Source organism: Moschus berezovskii, chromosome 16 (genome assembly GCF_049115385.1).
Source record: "Moschus berezovskii isolate FMDL1 chromosome 16, NW_MosBer_1.0, whole genome shotgun sequence".
NCBI lineage: Eukaryota > Metazoa > Chordata > Mammalia > Artiodactyla > Moschidae > Moschus > Moschus berezovskii.
Window position 1 is genome coordinate 67242410 of NC_142475.1, and position 15217 is coordinate 67257626.

General features: G+C 42.3%; 1 protein-coding gene across 1 annotated transcript in view; it reads left to right on the forward strand.

The window, feature by feature from the left end:
• The first annotated feature begins 12491 nt into the window (after positions 1–12491).
• LOC129557851 (protein FAM91A1-like) overlaps positions 12492–15217 on the forward strand; it is a 35336-nt gene continuing 32610 nt past the window's right edge. The window contains 1 exon segment of the mRNA XM_088844582.1: positions 12492–12573. Within this exon segment, the coding sequence (XP_088700708.1) occupies positions 12492–12573 (82 nt within the window).

A 15217-nucleotide genomic window follows, 5' to 3' on the forward strand; every position in this document is an offset into this window, starting at 1 on the left:
TCCCTCCTGTTAATGCACAAGACCTGCACAATCTGGAGAATGGAGAAGACCTATGAATAAGAGGGTTATTATTCCCTTGATTAGATTGCTCTGTGTGGAGGTACATTTTCCTGCTGACTTTAAAGAAGCTGCCATATTGTGACAGGGCCAAGGTGGCTAGGATCTGAGGGTTGTCTCTAGAATCTGAGATCAGTCCCTGGGGACCCCAGTCCTACAACTGCAAGAGACAAAGTTCTGCCAACAACTTGAATGAGCTTGGAAGAGGACTCTGAGCCCCAGATGGGAACACAGCCTAGGCCAAAATCTTGGTTCCATCCGTGTTAGCCCCCAGCAGAGATCCCATCTGCATTGGGCCTGGACTTCTGACCTACAGATACTGTGAGACAGTAAGTGGATGTTGTCTTAAGTCTCTAAGTTTGTGGTCATTTGTTTACAGTAATAGAAAACTAACATGATCTGAGTTTCTTTTCTATACTCTTTTCACTTCTTTTCTGCCATAGATGAACTAGTAGCAAGTGGGCCCTACATGATTAATCTCAAAATGGGCAATTAAGAAAATGATTGTAATGGAAACTTGGCTAATCAAAGCTGGTTTACCTTGTGTTAATGGAGAAAGAAATGGCAACCCAATCCAGGATTCTTGCCTGGAGAATCCCATGGACAGAGGAGGCTGGCAGGCTACAAGAGTCGGACACGACTTAGTGACTAAAGCACCACCACCAAGGCAACATTCTGTAACTGCTGCTTACCTGAGCCACTTCTCCATTTATGCTTGTGTGTTTTCTGAATTCAGGTATAATGTTCTTCAAAATCCCTTGTTGCTGTTCATAGTGTTCATGCTGTTCATTGGGTTCTCAAGGCAAGAATATTGAAGTTGATTGCCATTCCCTTCTCCAGTGGACCACATTTTGTCAGAATTCTCCACCATGACCCGTCTGTCTTGGGCGGCCCTACACAGCATGGCTCATAGTTTCATTGAGTTACACAAGGCTGTGGTCCATGTGATCAGTTTGATTAATTTTCTGTGACTGTGGCTTCATTCTGTCTGCCCTCTGATGGATAAGGATAAGAGGTCTATGGAAGTTTCCTGATAGGAGAGACTGACTGTGGGGGAAATTGGGTCTTGTTCTGATGAGTGGGGCCATGCTCAGTAAATCTTTAATCCAATTTTCTGTTTTTGGATGGATCTATGTTCCCTCCCTGTTGTTTGCCCTGAGAACAAACTAGGATGGAAGTAATGAAGATAATTCCAGTGGTCATGTATGGATGTGAGAGTTGGAGTGTGAAGAAAGCTGATCGCCAAAGAATTGATACTTCTGAACTGTGGTGTTGGAGAAGCCTCTTGAGAGTCCCTTGGAGTGCGAGGAGATCCCACCAGTCCATTCTAAAGGAGATCAGTCCTGGGTGTTCATTGGAAGGACTGATGCGAAAGCTGAAACTCCAGTACTTTGGCCACCTCATGCAAAAAGCTGACTCATTGGAAAAGACTCCGATGCTGGGAAGGATTGGGGGTGGGAGGAGAAGAGGACGGCAGACAATGAGATGGCTGGATGGTATCACCGACTCGATGCACATGAGTTTGAGTGAACTCCGGGAGTTGGTGAGGGACAGGGAGGCCTGGTGTGCTGTGATTCATGGGGTCGCAAAGAGTCGGACACGACTGAGCGACTGAACTGAACTGAACTGAATGAAGATAATGGCAACCTCCTTCAAAAGATCTGGTGCACGCACGTCATGCCAAGTGTTCCCGACCCTGCAGCAGGCCACGGCCAACCTACGCCTCTGCTGGGGACTCCTGGACACTCACAGCACAGGCAAGTCTGTGGCAGTCTCTTGTGGGGTCACTGCTCTTTTCTCCTGGGTCCTGGGGCACACAAGGTTTTGTTTGTGCCCTCTGTTTCCCCAGTCCTGTGTAAGAACGTTTCACTCAGAGATGGGGCACAGTAAAGCACAGAAAAGGTATGGATCTAGCAGAAGCAGAAGATACTAAGAACAGGTGGGAAGAGTACACAGAAGAACTATACAAAAAAGATCTTCATGACCCAGATAACCATGATGGCGTGATCACTCACTTAGAGCCAGACACCCTGGAGTCCAAAGTCGGGTGGGCCTTAGGAAGCATCATTATGAACAAAGCTAGTGGAGGTGATGGAATTCAGTTGAGCTATTTCAAGTGCTAAAAGATGACGCTGTGAAAGTGCTGCATTCAATATGCCAGCAAATTTAGAAGATTCAGCAGAGTCCATAGGCCTGGAAAAGGTCAGTTTTCATTCCAATCCCAAAGAAAGGCAATGCCAAAGAATGTTCAAAGTACCTCACAACTGCACTCATTTCACACACTAGCAAAGTAATGCTCAAAATTCCCCAAGCGAGGCTTCAGCAGTACATGAACCATGAACTTCCAGATGTTCAAGATGGATTTAGAAAAGGGAGAGGAAGCAGAGGTCAAATTGCCAACATCTGTTGGATCACAAAAAAGAGAATTCCAGAAAAACATCTACTTCTGCTTCACTGACTATGCCAAAGCCTTCGACTGTGTGGATCACGCAAACTGTGGAAAATTCTTCAAGAGATGGGAATAGTAGATCACCTGCCCTGCCTCCTGAGAAACCTGTATGCAGGTCAAGAAGCAACAGTTAGAACCAGACATGGAACAATGGACTGGTTCAAAACTGGGAAAGGAGTATGACAAGGCTGTATCTTGTCACCCTGCTTATTTAACTTCTTTGCAGAGTACATCACTCAAAACGCCAGGCTGGAGGAATCACAAGCTGAAATCAAGATTGCCAGGAGAAATATCAACAACCTCAGATACACAGATGACACTACCCTAGTGGCAGAAAGCAAAGAGAAACTAAAAAGCCTCTTGATGAGGGGGAAAGAGGAGAGTGAAAAAGCTGGCTCAAAATTCAACATTCAACAAACCGAGATTGTGGCCTCTTGTGACGTCACTTTGTGGGAAATAGATGGGGAAAAGTGGAAAAAGTGATTTCTTGGGCTCCAAAATCCCTGTGGACAGTGTCTGCAGCCATGAAATTAAAAGATGCTTGCTCCTTGGAAGAAAAGCTTTGACTAACCTGGACAGTGTATTAAAAAGCAGAGACATCTTATGGTTTTTCCAGTAGTCATGTGTGGATGTGAGAACTGAACTGTAAAGAAGTCTGATGCTTTAAAACTGTCGTGCTGGAAAAGACTCTTGAGAATTGCTTGGACGCAAGGAGATCAAATCGGTTAATAATACAGGAAATCTACCCTGAATATTAATTGGAAGGACTGTTGCTGAAGCTGAAGCGTCAATACTTTGAAAACCTTATGTGAAGAACCAACTCATTTTAATGAGTCTTTTAGACCCCGATGCTGGGAAAGATTGAGGGCAGGTGGAGAAGAGGGTGACAGAGGATGAGATGGTTGATCGTGTCTTTGACTCAGTGGACATGACTTTGAGCAAATTCCAGGAAACAATGAAGGACAGGAAAACCTGGCATGATGCAGCCCATGGGGTCACAAAGAGTTGGACCTGCCTTAGTGACAGAATGAAAGAATTTCCAAGCCCGTGAGAGACATCTTAATGAAAGAGGGACAAGAAAAATAGTAGCACTTTCCTCAGCTGTTACCTTTAATTTATGGAGAAAAGTTTACAAATGATGGCCATATACCAGGCACTGGATCTGATGCTGGGCCTGAGATGGGGCAAGTCCTGTCTCTCCAACGAGCTGAGTAAGCCAACTATTCAATACTTGGGCCAATGTATGTCTAAAAGGCTACTGAGAATGGGTAAGAAAGATGTGTAGCTTGGGAGATGAAACTTGAACTGTACCTGAAAGAAAGGACTAGGGAGCAGAAAAAGACAGGTAGGTGGGACATCTGCAAAGTCAGCAAAAGATGAAAGAATAAAGCTACAACCATGTTGGGAGCAGAGGGCAAGCGGCTTCTCGGGGACAGCTTGTGCACCATGATGGGACTAGTGGACTTCTCTGCAGGCCATAGAGAGTAATAAAAGGAACTGAAGCAGAAAACTGAAAGAGGGCTACAAAGCTCCTACCAAGACCATCAGAGACTGATCACATGAAGCTGAGTTTATTCAACATTCTGAGCAAAAGTGAGCATCACCCCCCAGGAAGTCTTGATAACATCTCAAACGGAGAGTGAGGGCAGGGTGCTGAAAGACTTCCGATGGTTCTGAGGTGGGTTTGGGCAGCGAGGACCTGCCAGCATTTGTAAACCAAGGGAGTTGCTGGCACAGTCTCATTTTTGGAATCCTTGAGTCTTTGTGGAAACCCTGAACTAAGGGTTTATCTTGGAATATACAGACCTGAAATAGCTTGTGTTAAGCCAATTTGAACTTGAGGTAGTTTTTCATGTCATGTCATAGTTTGAGATAGTTTATCAGTTTTGAGATTCACATTGTCAGTTTTATAACCTGTGTTTTCTGTTTCATTTCTCATTATTTTGCATTTTGAAAAGATCATCAAGAAGTAGTATGAGGAAGGGATCATACGGGGATAGATAAGAGGCAAGGAGACTTTGAGATTGTAGAGTAACACACAACACCTAAAGGGCAATGTGGAACCATGGAGCAGTGAGCAGGTGATGGGTGAGGAGTAATACAGAGGAACTGTAGCAAGTTGTGGAAACCAAACAATTTGGGGGAGAGGAAGAGGGCAGGATAAGAGAGAGGGATAATTTGGGAGTGATACCAGCCTGCCAGCTTCGATGGATGGGGAGGGAAAAAAAACTTGGAAAAATATAAATAAGTTCAAGGTGGAATTGTTGCCTGTGGACATCTAGGTGCTGCTCGGAGGATACTCACTCATTTTCCAACAGTCATTTCTTGAGAACTCTCATGTGCCTGGTTCACTTCTAGTTACTGGGATAGATTAGTGCTTTGTCTGCTGCAAAACACCCAGATCTCTGTCCATGTGTAGCTTATACTTGAACAAGAGGAGATAAAAATAAACAGTGAACACAACCAGTGAATTATCTGGCATGTTAGAAGGTGACGAATGTTGTAAGGAAGAGAGTAAGAAAGGTAAAGGAATTTGGGTGTGGTAGTGAAAGACTTTGGTGGTAATTTTAAATGGGTACTAATTGCACTCATCTCACACGCTAGTAAAGTCATGCTCAAAATTCTCCAAGCCAGGCTTCAGCAATACGTGAACTGTGAACTTCCAGATGTTCAAGCAGGTTTTAGAAAAGGCAGAGGAACCAGAGATCAAATGGCCAACATCTGTTGGATCATGGAAAAAGCAAGAGTTCCAGAAAAACATCTATTTCTGCTTCATTGACTCTTGAGAGTCCCTTGGACTGCAAGGAGATCCAACCAGTCCATTCTAAAGGAGATCAGTCCTGGGTGTTCATTGGAAGGACTGATGTTAGAGCTGAAACTCCAATCCTTTGGCCACCTCATGTGAAGAGTTAACTCACTGGAAAAGACTCTGATGCTGGGAGGGATTGGGGGCAGGAGGAGAAGGGGACGGTAGAGAATGAGATGGCTGGATGGCATCACTGACTCGATGGACATGGGTTTGAGCGAACTCCGGGAGTTGGTGAGGGACAGGGAGGCCTGGTGTGCTGTGATTCGTGGGGTCGCAAAGAGTCGGACACGACTGAGCAACTGAACTGAACTGAACTGAACTGAAGGGTGGACCTCACTGAGGAGACCTTTCTGAGAAAAGACTTGATAGAAGTTAGGAGCGCTCCACAAAGTGCTGGCAGGCAAAATATAGGATACCCAGTCACAGTTGAGTTTCAAATAAGTACAGAGTAATTTTTTCATGTCAGTATGTCCCATGCAATATTTGGGACATAGTCAAATAAATTATATATTTATCTGAAATGAAAATTTAACTGGGCATCTTGTATTTTTATTTGCTAAGTCAGGCATCATGATTCCAGGCAAGGAGAATATTCCATGCAAAGGCTCTAAGAAAGGAGTATGCCAAGGAAAATCCAAGGCCTGTGTGGCCAGTTCCATGTGGGTGGGGATGGGGTGGGTACATGGGCTGACAGTGCCACTGTGAGGTCATGGCTTTAAAAGGGATCAAATGGGCAGCTGCTGCAGGGCTGAAGGCAGACGGGTCAGAACTGCCCTGCTTGTTAACAGGATCACTCTGGCTGTTGAGTGAGAGTAAACAGTAGGGGAGAAAGGGAGGAAGCAGGATGACCCCTGGGTGACCTCTGGAAAGGGACTGTGTGTGCAGCAAGGTGGGTGGTCAAGATTCCTTAGCTTTTCTGTACTTCAGAAGAATATTTTAAGTTTAAGAAAAAGAAAAGGAAGAGACTAGGTTTGTTTGTGATTTCATGGGCGTTTGTCTTGCTGTCTCAAAATAAATAAATAAATAGACACAGACCAAAATCTCCTCTCTAGGAGTCTGCAAACACTTTTTATAAAGAGCTAGATGGTAAATCTCCTTTAGGTTTTACAGGCCAAGTTGCAGAATTGAATGTATTAAGTATATATCCAGATGACAAGAGAGAAACAAATTTCCATAAGATTTCATAAACAAAAACTAAGCATGATATTTTGCAATACAGGAACACTAATGGAAAGAATGGTAGTATTTGGGGGATTACATTTTGCTTAGTTGGGGTTCAAAGTTACTATTTCCTGTCATCAAAATTGATTGCAAGTGTTCATCTATTACTGCCGACCTGTAATAAGATTTTACATATTTTACCTTTGAAAATTTTTTTGTCACGCAGGTGAATACTAGCAAATACTGACCCCTGAAGACGTGGTATTAATTGAGAGTGTTTACCACTTGGGAGACTTTTATCGAATTCTGCTAGATTCTCCTCTTGATATCTGGCTTTTAGCATGTCATTACAATGCAGATTATCACTTCCAATCAAAAGTTAGGTGGAAGCCCATCGATTTCTCAGGTAAATGGATTTTGCAATAAGGACATTTCCTTTGCACTTTCATTGCAGTCCAAAAAAATATTGTTACAACTGTAGTTTCAGCTCAGAATGTATACTCACACAAATTTGTCTGGGAATAGAGTTTGCACCTCTTTTTCTTTTTTTGTTTTTAAAATTTATTTATCTTTAATTGAAGGATAATTGCTTGACAGAATTGTGTTGGTTTCTGCTAAACATCAGCATGAATCAGCCATAGGTATATATATGTCCCCTCCCTCTGAAACCTCCCTCCTTCATCCCTCCCCATCCCACCCCTCCCCTCCAGGTTGTTACAGAGCCCCTGTTTGAGTTTCCTGAGACATACAGCAAATTTGCATTGGTTGTTATTTTACTTATGGTAATACAAGTTTCTATGTTGCTGCTGCTGCTGTCTCTCTATACATCTCACCCTCTCCTTCTTCCCCCCCAACCTCGACTGTGTCCATAATTTTTGACAGCACAGGAGGTACATAAGGCAACTTTTCTTTACTTGTGATTTAAACATTAGCTGTTGTCTAATTTGCTTTACTACAGTATAAATTTTACACACAAGCTCTATATTTCCTTAGAGTTTTAGGTCGATTTCACTAAGAAGCATTATTAAATCTGTAACCAAAACTAATTTTCAAATTCAACCCATGGTTAATAATAGTGATTATCGTAGAAAAAAATTCAATTCAGCCCTGAGCTAAAAAAATAATAAAAGAACATTAACACTTTACAATTGCTAACCTATTGAATTGCTATGCAGTTGAGAAAGTTAGGATATTCAGTTTTTATTCTGACAAAAACTCATGAAAGTAATAAGGGATAAGTCCAAATGACGGTCACTGCTGACTTACTGGTTCAATAACACATGATAGATTCCAATATTTTTTGCAAAGTCCCTGCTGTCGAATAACAAAATGACAAATAATTCACATTAAAGGGTTTGTATTTTCAGAAGTTTTGCAAATTTGTCCAACTAAGCCTTGTTTTGCTCCACAAGTGTTTTTACCATCATCTACTGTAAAGCAGCTTAACAATTTGCGTTCAGATTGGACTGAATTTGTGTTTTCTGAACCTCTTTGAAAATGTCCCTGCTCCACACACACACTAGGTACAGTGTAACTCAGGTGCTTCAAACTCAGGATTGGTTTCTCAAATAAGCAACACCTATAAAGCAACCCCATTAGGCTTATCAAAGGCCAAAGAATATCACTTGAAAACATTGGCCCTATTTTACTTAGCTGTTACTGTTGCTCACAATGTCCTCAGCTCTTCAAGAAAGTTATAGTTGTATGACCAATAGTCTTAAACTAGTTTATTTTCAGGTACTGCAGTAAGTCAATCTAATTAACTCACCGTTAGTAAATGACTCTTCATGTTTGTCCAACACTTGGAGACTTACTTTAGTTGCAGCCTCATTTTTATTTTTGTGAAGAAATTGTGCTCTAATGAGCTATTCCATTTTAAAATTTCTATTTTTTTTCTGACTTGTCTTCCTGTAAGTTGGGAATGCTGTGGTGAGTGCTTAGTCTCATAAAATCAACACTTCATTCTTTTTAGCCCGGCTGCTGTTGTATAATAAACACAATGTTTTGCCATCTAATTGGATAACAAAATAATTGACACTTTAATGTGCTTTAAAAATAAAATATGAAGTCCACTCTTCTTTCTTTTAATGTGATGGGTATGGACCAATAATAAAAGCAAATATAATGTCACAGTACATGGCACTGGGACAAATGTCTAGTTGCAACTGAGTTGGTTACATTTTGAGTGCACGAGGCAGCTTTCCAAAGTGGGTAAATGAGACATTCTGTCTCTGTCTCAGTTATCCAACTCTGCATATTTTTCACTTTTAAAATTTTCCTTTAGTTCTTCTTTATCTTCTATTTCTTTGCTGGAGATTTTGCTTTTTTTAAAAATGTATGTTGATCATGTTGATGACTGGTCCTTGAAATATTTTTAGGATGACTCCTTTAATCTCCTTGTCAGATAATATCCTTGTCATCTTGGTGTTGGCATCTATTTGTCTTTTCTAATTCAGGTGGAGATTTTCCCATTTTTTGGAAAGAAGAGTGATTTTCAACTGAAATCGGGACATTCTGGGTATTATGTTATGAGACTGAGTCTTTTAAAGAATTTTTCTTTATTTAGTAATTTTTGGCTACTCTGGGTTTTCGTTGCTGCTCAGGAGTTTCTCTAGTTGCAGTGAGCAGGGTTACTTTCTAGGTGTGGAACACAGGTTCTAGAGCACATGGGCTCAGCAGTTTCAGTTCTCAGGCTCTAGAGTGTGGGCTCAGTAGTTCTGGTGCTTGGGCTTAGTTGCTGTGCAGGATGTGAGATCTTCCTGGGTCGAACCAGCATCCCCTGCAAGCAAGGACGACTCTTAACCACTGGACCACCAGGGAAGGCTGAGACTGTCTTTTGGCATCTTTGCATTTTAATTGGCCTCCTGACACCACGCCAGTAGTGCCACCTCCTTAGTGCCAGGTGATGAGGCAGAATGTGTGAAGTCTATGTTCCCACTGACCTGCCAATGTCAAGACCCAAATGAAATTCACGTTCACCGTTATTTCTTTAATTTCTGAAAATTGATCAAAGGTAATAATACAGTTTTCAAGAGTAATAGGCTAGTTGTACTGGAGTTATTCCAGGCTTTCACAGTGGATTTATCAGAAGTCTTTCCAAGCTTTGTGGAAATTTCAGAGAACTAATTGTGCTGCCAGGAACCACACTGGACCCACTGTAGACAGGCGGGGCACACTGACCTTGGGATGAGTCACAATCATCTTTCTGAAGCAAAGGACCTGTTCCAAAGCAACAGGAGAGAGAAAGAAGAACTGATTTTAATTTTAACTCTTTCAAGAGACATGAAAGTTAGGACTTCAATATGGTAGAAATTTGTGAAAGGACATAAACTTGGACCTAGATGCAAGTATATCCAACTACATAAAACAAACAAAAAACTTGCATTGTAAACCAAAACATAAAAAGTACTTAACAGTGTTACCAGTGCAAGTCTTTGTAGGAAGGCATATCTGTCCTTTGACTATTCTCCTCCAACTGTGTTGTAAGGTGCATGGATATTTTTAAAATGAGAAAGATACAATAACCTGTGCATTTAAAATCCACACACAGTGTGTAGTTTGTGTAAAGAAATGCTCAGGTCTCACAGAAAGTAAGAGAGAGGAGATGATGAGGCCTGATCTGAGGTATGCTGGTCCCATTGGTAACAGACAGGCCTGGGTAGCAGACAGTGCATTACACTCCTCCACATCACTGCACTATTTATAAGTCTTTTATTTTTAAGTTAAAATGCTATATGTTCATTTTTTACATTTACACAATAGAACTGAGTAAAGTTGGGGAGCCCAGCCTGGGACTCTGAGATGACCTGAGGGGTGAGATGGGAGAGGAGAGGGAAGTTCAAGAGGGAGGGGATATATATTACGACTGATTTGCATTGTCGTATGGCAATGCTGGGAAAGGTTGGGGGCGGGAGGAGAAGGGGACGGCAGAGAATGAGATGGCTGGATGGCATCACCAACTCTATGGACGTGAGTTTGAGTGTACTCCGGGAGTTGGTGATGGATAGGGAGGCCTGGCGTGCTGTGGTTCATGGGGTCTCGGAGAGTCGGACACGACTGAGCGACTGAACTGAACTGAACTGAACTGATGGCAGAAACCAATGTAACATTGTGTATCAATTATCCTCCAACTAAAGAAAAGTGTGTAAAGTAGTGAAATTTTGCTTCTCAAGCACACAATCCATTGTCCCCCCCTTACCCATGGAAGTCTAAAATAAGGCTTCCCTTGTGGCTTCCCTTTGTAAAGAATCTGCTGGCAACGCGGGAGGCCTGGGTTTGATCCCTGGGTTGGGAAGATCCCTGGAGAAGGGAAAGGATACCCACTCCAGTATTCTGGCCTGGAGAATTCCGTGTGCTGTATAGTCCAGGGGGTTTTAAAGAGTCAGACACGACTGAGTGACTGTCACTCACTTTAGTCTAAAATAAACATTTTAAAATCTTTTAGGAGGATAGCCATTTTTATCAAATAAAAATTTAAGTTGACCACTCAACATGTAAAAGATAAATTGGGGAGATCTAATGACCCCTCCAGGCTTCCCACATAGCGCGAGTGGTAAAAGAATCTGCCTGCCAATGCAGGGAGAATCTTCCCTGGGGGAAGATCCCCTAGAGGAAGGCATGGTAACCCACTCCAGTATTCTTGCCTTGAGGATCCCCATGGACAGAGGCACCTGGCATGCTACGGTCCATAGGGTCGCAAAGAGTTGGATACAACTGAAGCTATTTAGCATGCACAGTGACCCCTCCACTCCCTCTGGATAGTGTCAGAAAGACCTTGGGGAACATAGTGCTCATTCATCCAATTAGTATGAATTAATTACAGGCTGTGTGCTATGTGATAGAGATACACAGAGGACATTGTGTACAGTACCTTCTAGCAGAGAGACACATAAACAAACAGATACACACATATATTTCAGCTGGTGAAAGCACTCAGGGCAAAAATAAACCTGGGTGAATGAGACAGGGTGAGATGGTCTGGGCAGTGGCAGCACATGAGGAGCTTCTTCAGGGAGGGCCTCTCTTGCAGTGATGTTTGAGCAAAGACCAAGAGGGTTGGGGCAGCAATTCCACAGACATCTGGGGAGAAGTGTCTCAGGTGGAAAACACAAGTGCAGAAGCTCTGGTGGGAAAGTTCTCTGCATTTAAGGGATGCAAAAGGACAGGCCTGGTGAAGGCAAATTCTAAGAGGAAGCCCAGGCACATGGTGGTGGGCATGAAAGCCACTTGAGGGCTTTGGCCTCTATTCCTACAGAGTTGGGAGCCAGAGGAAAGCTTTGAGTTGAAGAGAAATATAATGCCTCTTATATCCTGAACTGAAAGTATGCGCCACCAGCCTGAATGTGAGGGTAACAAGAAAGAGAAGAATCTGGGATGAATCCAAGGTTTGGGTGTTTCCAAAGTGTTGGTTGATGATAAGAGCTGGTTGGTGCATAGTTCACAAGAGCAGGGCCCAGCACTGAAGACACACATGCGCACACACACACATCACTTTGTATATGTCTGTCTCTAACTCTCACTCACTCTCTGATTAATACAAAATGCTTAACAGAAAAGAAGCATGCCACAAGTAAGTCAACAAGTGAGCAGTAGTGACCGTTTTGTTATTTTTACTTTGTATATGATACTGTGGACCTTGTTACTTTCTGTACTCATTTGATGCATTAGCCTTTATTCCTAATCGAGAGAACTAAGTTTGAACTACACAGTTTTCTCTAATTTTCATCAAATCAGAGAAAAAGAACTCTAGCTCAATGTCTATCCCACTGAGATAAATTTAAATGGGAAAAAGTACTAAACAGTAGAACACTCCACTTGAAGTAGCTTAAACAGTAAGGGCACGTGATATTTCTCATTACAAGGAACTTGGGAACAGGCAGTTACAGGAGGCTTCATCATTGGCTTGAGCTTGTTAGCAGATGAAACTTGGGTCTGCTTGCATGTGTATAATCAAGCTAATCTACAAATACGGCCTGTGGTAAAGGAAAGAATAGCAATTATTGCAAGGCACCCAAAATGGGGCCAAGTAAGGAGAATGGGCAGCTCACCCACAAAAGACCCAAGATCCTCAAAGTCTTTCAGGGAAAGGTTTCTAAAGGTAAGGTAAGGGAGAAGTCAAGGGATATGTGGATTGTGGACTTCTTCTGATGGGTTGGTGGTGTAACAAGGAGATATTTTGGGAGTTAACATAATCAGCTTTCTGATTCCAAGCCATCTGGGGTCTATGTGCTTGTATTCAGCACACAGCTAACTCTTTCTATCTGATGGAGGTTTTAGTATCTGCAAAACAACTCAAGAATATGACTCATAACGTTATCAGCTGATTTTTCAGTAGAAATTCTGTACTTCAAAAGTGAGTTGCAGGATATATTTAAAGTGATGAAGGGAAAACCTACAACCAAGAATACTCTACCAGCAAGGCTCTCATTCAGATTCAACAGAGAAATCAAAAGTTTTTCAGACCATCAAAAACTGAGAGAATTCAGCACCACCAAGCCAGGTTTGCAACAAATGCTAAAGGAACTTCTCCAGGTGGGAAACACAAGAGAAGGGAACTAAAGAGGAAGGGAAGAAACAAGGCCTACAAAGCAAACCCACAGCAATGAACAAAATGGCAACAGGAATATACTGATTGATAACTGCCTTATGTGCAAATGGATTAAATTCTCCGAGCAAAAGATGCAGGCTGGCTGAATGGATATATAAACAGCAACCATATATATGCTGTCTACAAGAGATCCACTTCATATCTAGGGACGTATACAGACTGAAAATGAGGGAATGGGGAGAGACATTCCATAGAAATGGAAATCAAAACAAAGTTGGAGTGCTCGCATGCGTGCTCAGTCATGACCAATTTATTGCAACCCATGGACTCTAGCCTGCCAGGCTCATCTGTCCCTGGGATTCTGCAGGCAAGAATACTGGAGTGGGTTGTCATTTCCTTCTCCAGGAGATCTTCCCAACTCAGGGACTGAACCCACATTTCCTGTGTTTCCTGCATTGGTGGGCAGATTCTTCACCATTGCACCAACTGCAATACTCATATCAGACAAAAGAGGGGTGGGATGGGGTGGGAGATCAGAGGGAAGTTCAAAAGGGAGAGTGTATATATATATATATATATATATATATATATATATATATATATATATATACCTAGAGCTGATTCATGTTGAGGTCTGACAAAATTCTGTAAAGCAATTATCTTTCAATTAAAAAATAAGTTAAAAAAAGAAACAAAAAACAGACTTCAAAGTAAAGACCATTCAAAGGCACTACATAATCATCAAGGAATGAGTCCAAGAAGACATAACAATTATAAATATATATGCACCCAAAATAGGAGCCCCTCAATATATAAAGCAAATGCTAACAGCTGATGTGAAGAACTGACTCATTTGAAAAGACCCGGATGCTGGGCAAGATTGAAGGCAGGAGGAGAAGGGGACGACAGAGGATGAGATGGTTGGATGGCATCACTGACACCTAACACCTAACCGAAGCAGAAGATATTAAGAGGAGGTGGCAAGAATACACAGAAGAACTGTACAAAAAAGATCTTCAAGACGAAGATAATCACGATGGCGTGATCACTCACCTGGAACCAGACATCTTGGAATGTGAAGTCAAGTGGGCCTTAGAGAGCATCATGACGAACAAAGCTAGTGGAGGGGATGGAATTCCAGTTGAGCTATTTCAAATCCTGAAAGATGATGCTGTGAAAGTGCTGCACTCAATATGCCAGCAAATTTGGAAAACTCAGCAATGGCCACGGGACTGGAAAAGGTCAGTCTTCAGTCCAATCCCAAAGAAAGGGAATGGCAAAGAATGCTCAAACTACCGCACAATTGCATCTCACACGCTAGTAAAGTCATGCTCAAAATTCTCCAAGCTAGGCTTCAGCAATATGTGAATCGTGAACTTCCAGATGTTCAAGCAGGTTTTAGAAAAGGCAGAGGCACCAGAGATCAAATTGCCAACATCCGCTGGATTATGGAGAAAGCAAGAGAGTTCCAGAAAAACATCTCTTTCTGCTTCATTGACTATGCCAAGGCCTTTGACTGTGTGGATCACAGTAAACTGTGGAAAATTCTGAAAGAGATGGGAATACCAGACCACCTGACCTGCCTCTTGAGAAACCTGTATTCAGGTCAGGAAGCAACAGTTAGAACTGGACATGGAACAGCAGACTGGTTCCAAATAGGAAAAGGAGTACATCAAGGTTGTATATTGTCACCCTGCTTGTTTAACTTATATGCAGAGTACATCACGAGGAACGCTGGGCTGGAAGAAGCACAAGCTGGAATCAAGATTGCCGGGAGAAATATCAATAACCTCAGATATGCAAATAACACCACCCTTATGGCAGAAAGTGAAGAGGAACTCAAAGGCCTCTTGATGGAAGTGAAAGAGGAGAGTTAAAAGGTTGACTTGAAGCTCAACATCCAGAAAACGAAGATCATGGCATCTGGTCCCATCACTTCTTGGGAAATAGATGGGGAAACAGTGGAAACAGTGTCAGACTTTATTTTTTGGGGCTCCAAAATCACTGCAGATGCTGATTGCAGCCAGGAAATTAAAAGACGCTTACTCCTTGGAAGGAAAGTTATGACCAGCCTAGATAGCATATTAAAAAGCAGAGACATTACTTTGCCAACCAAGGTCCGTCTAGTCAAGCCTATGGTTTTTCCCGTGGTCATGTATGGATGTGAGAGTTGGACTGTGAAGAAAGCTGATTG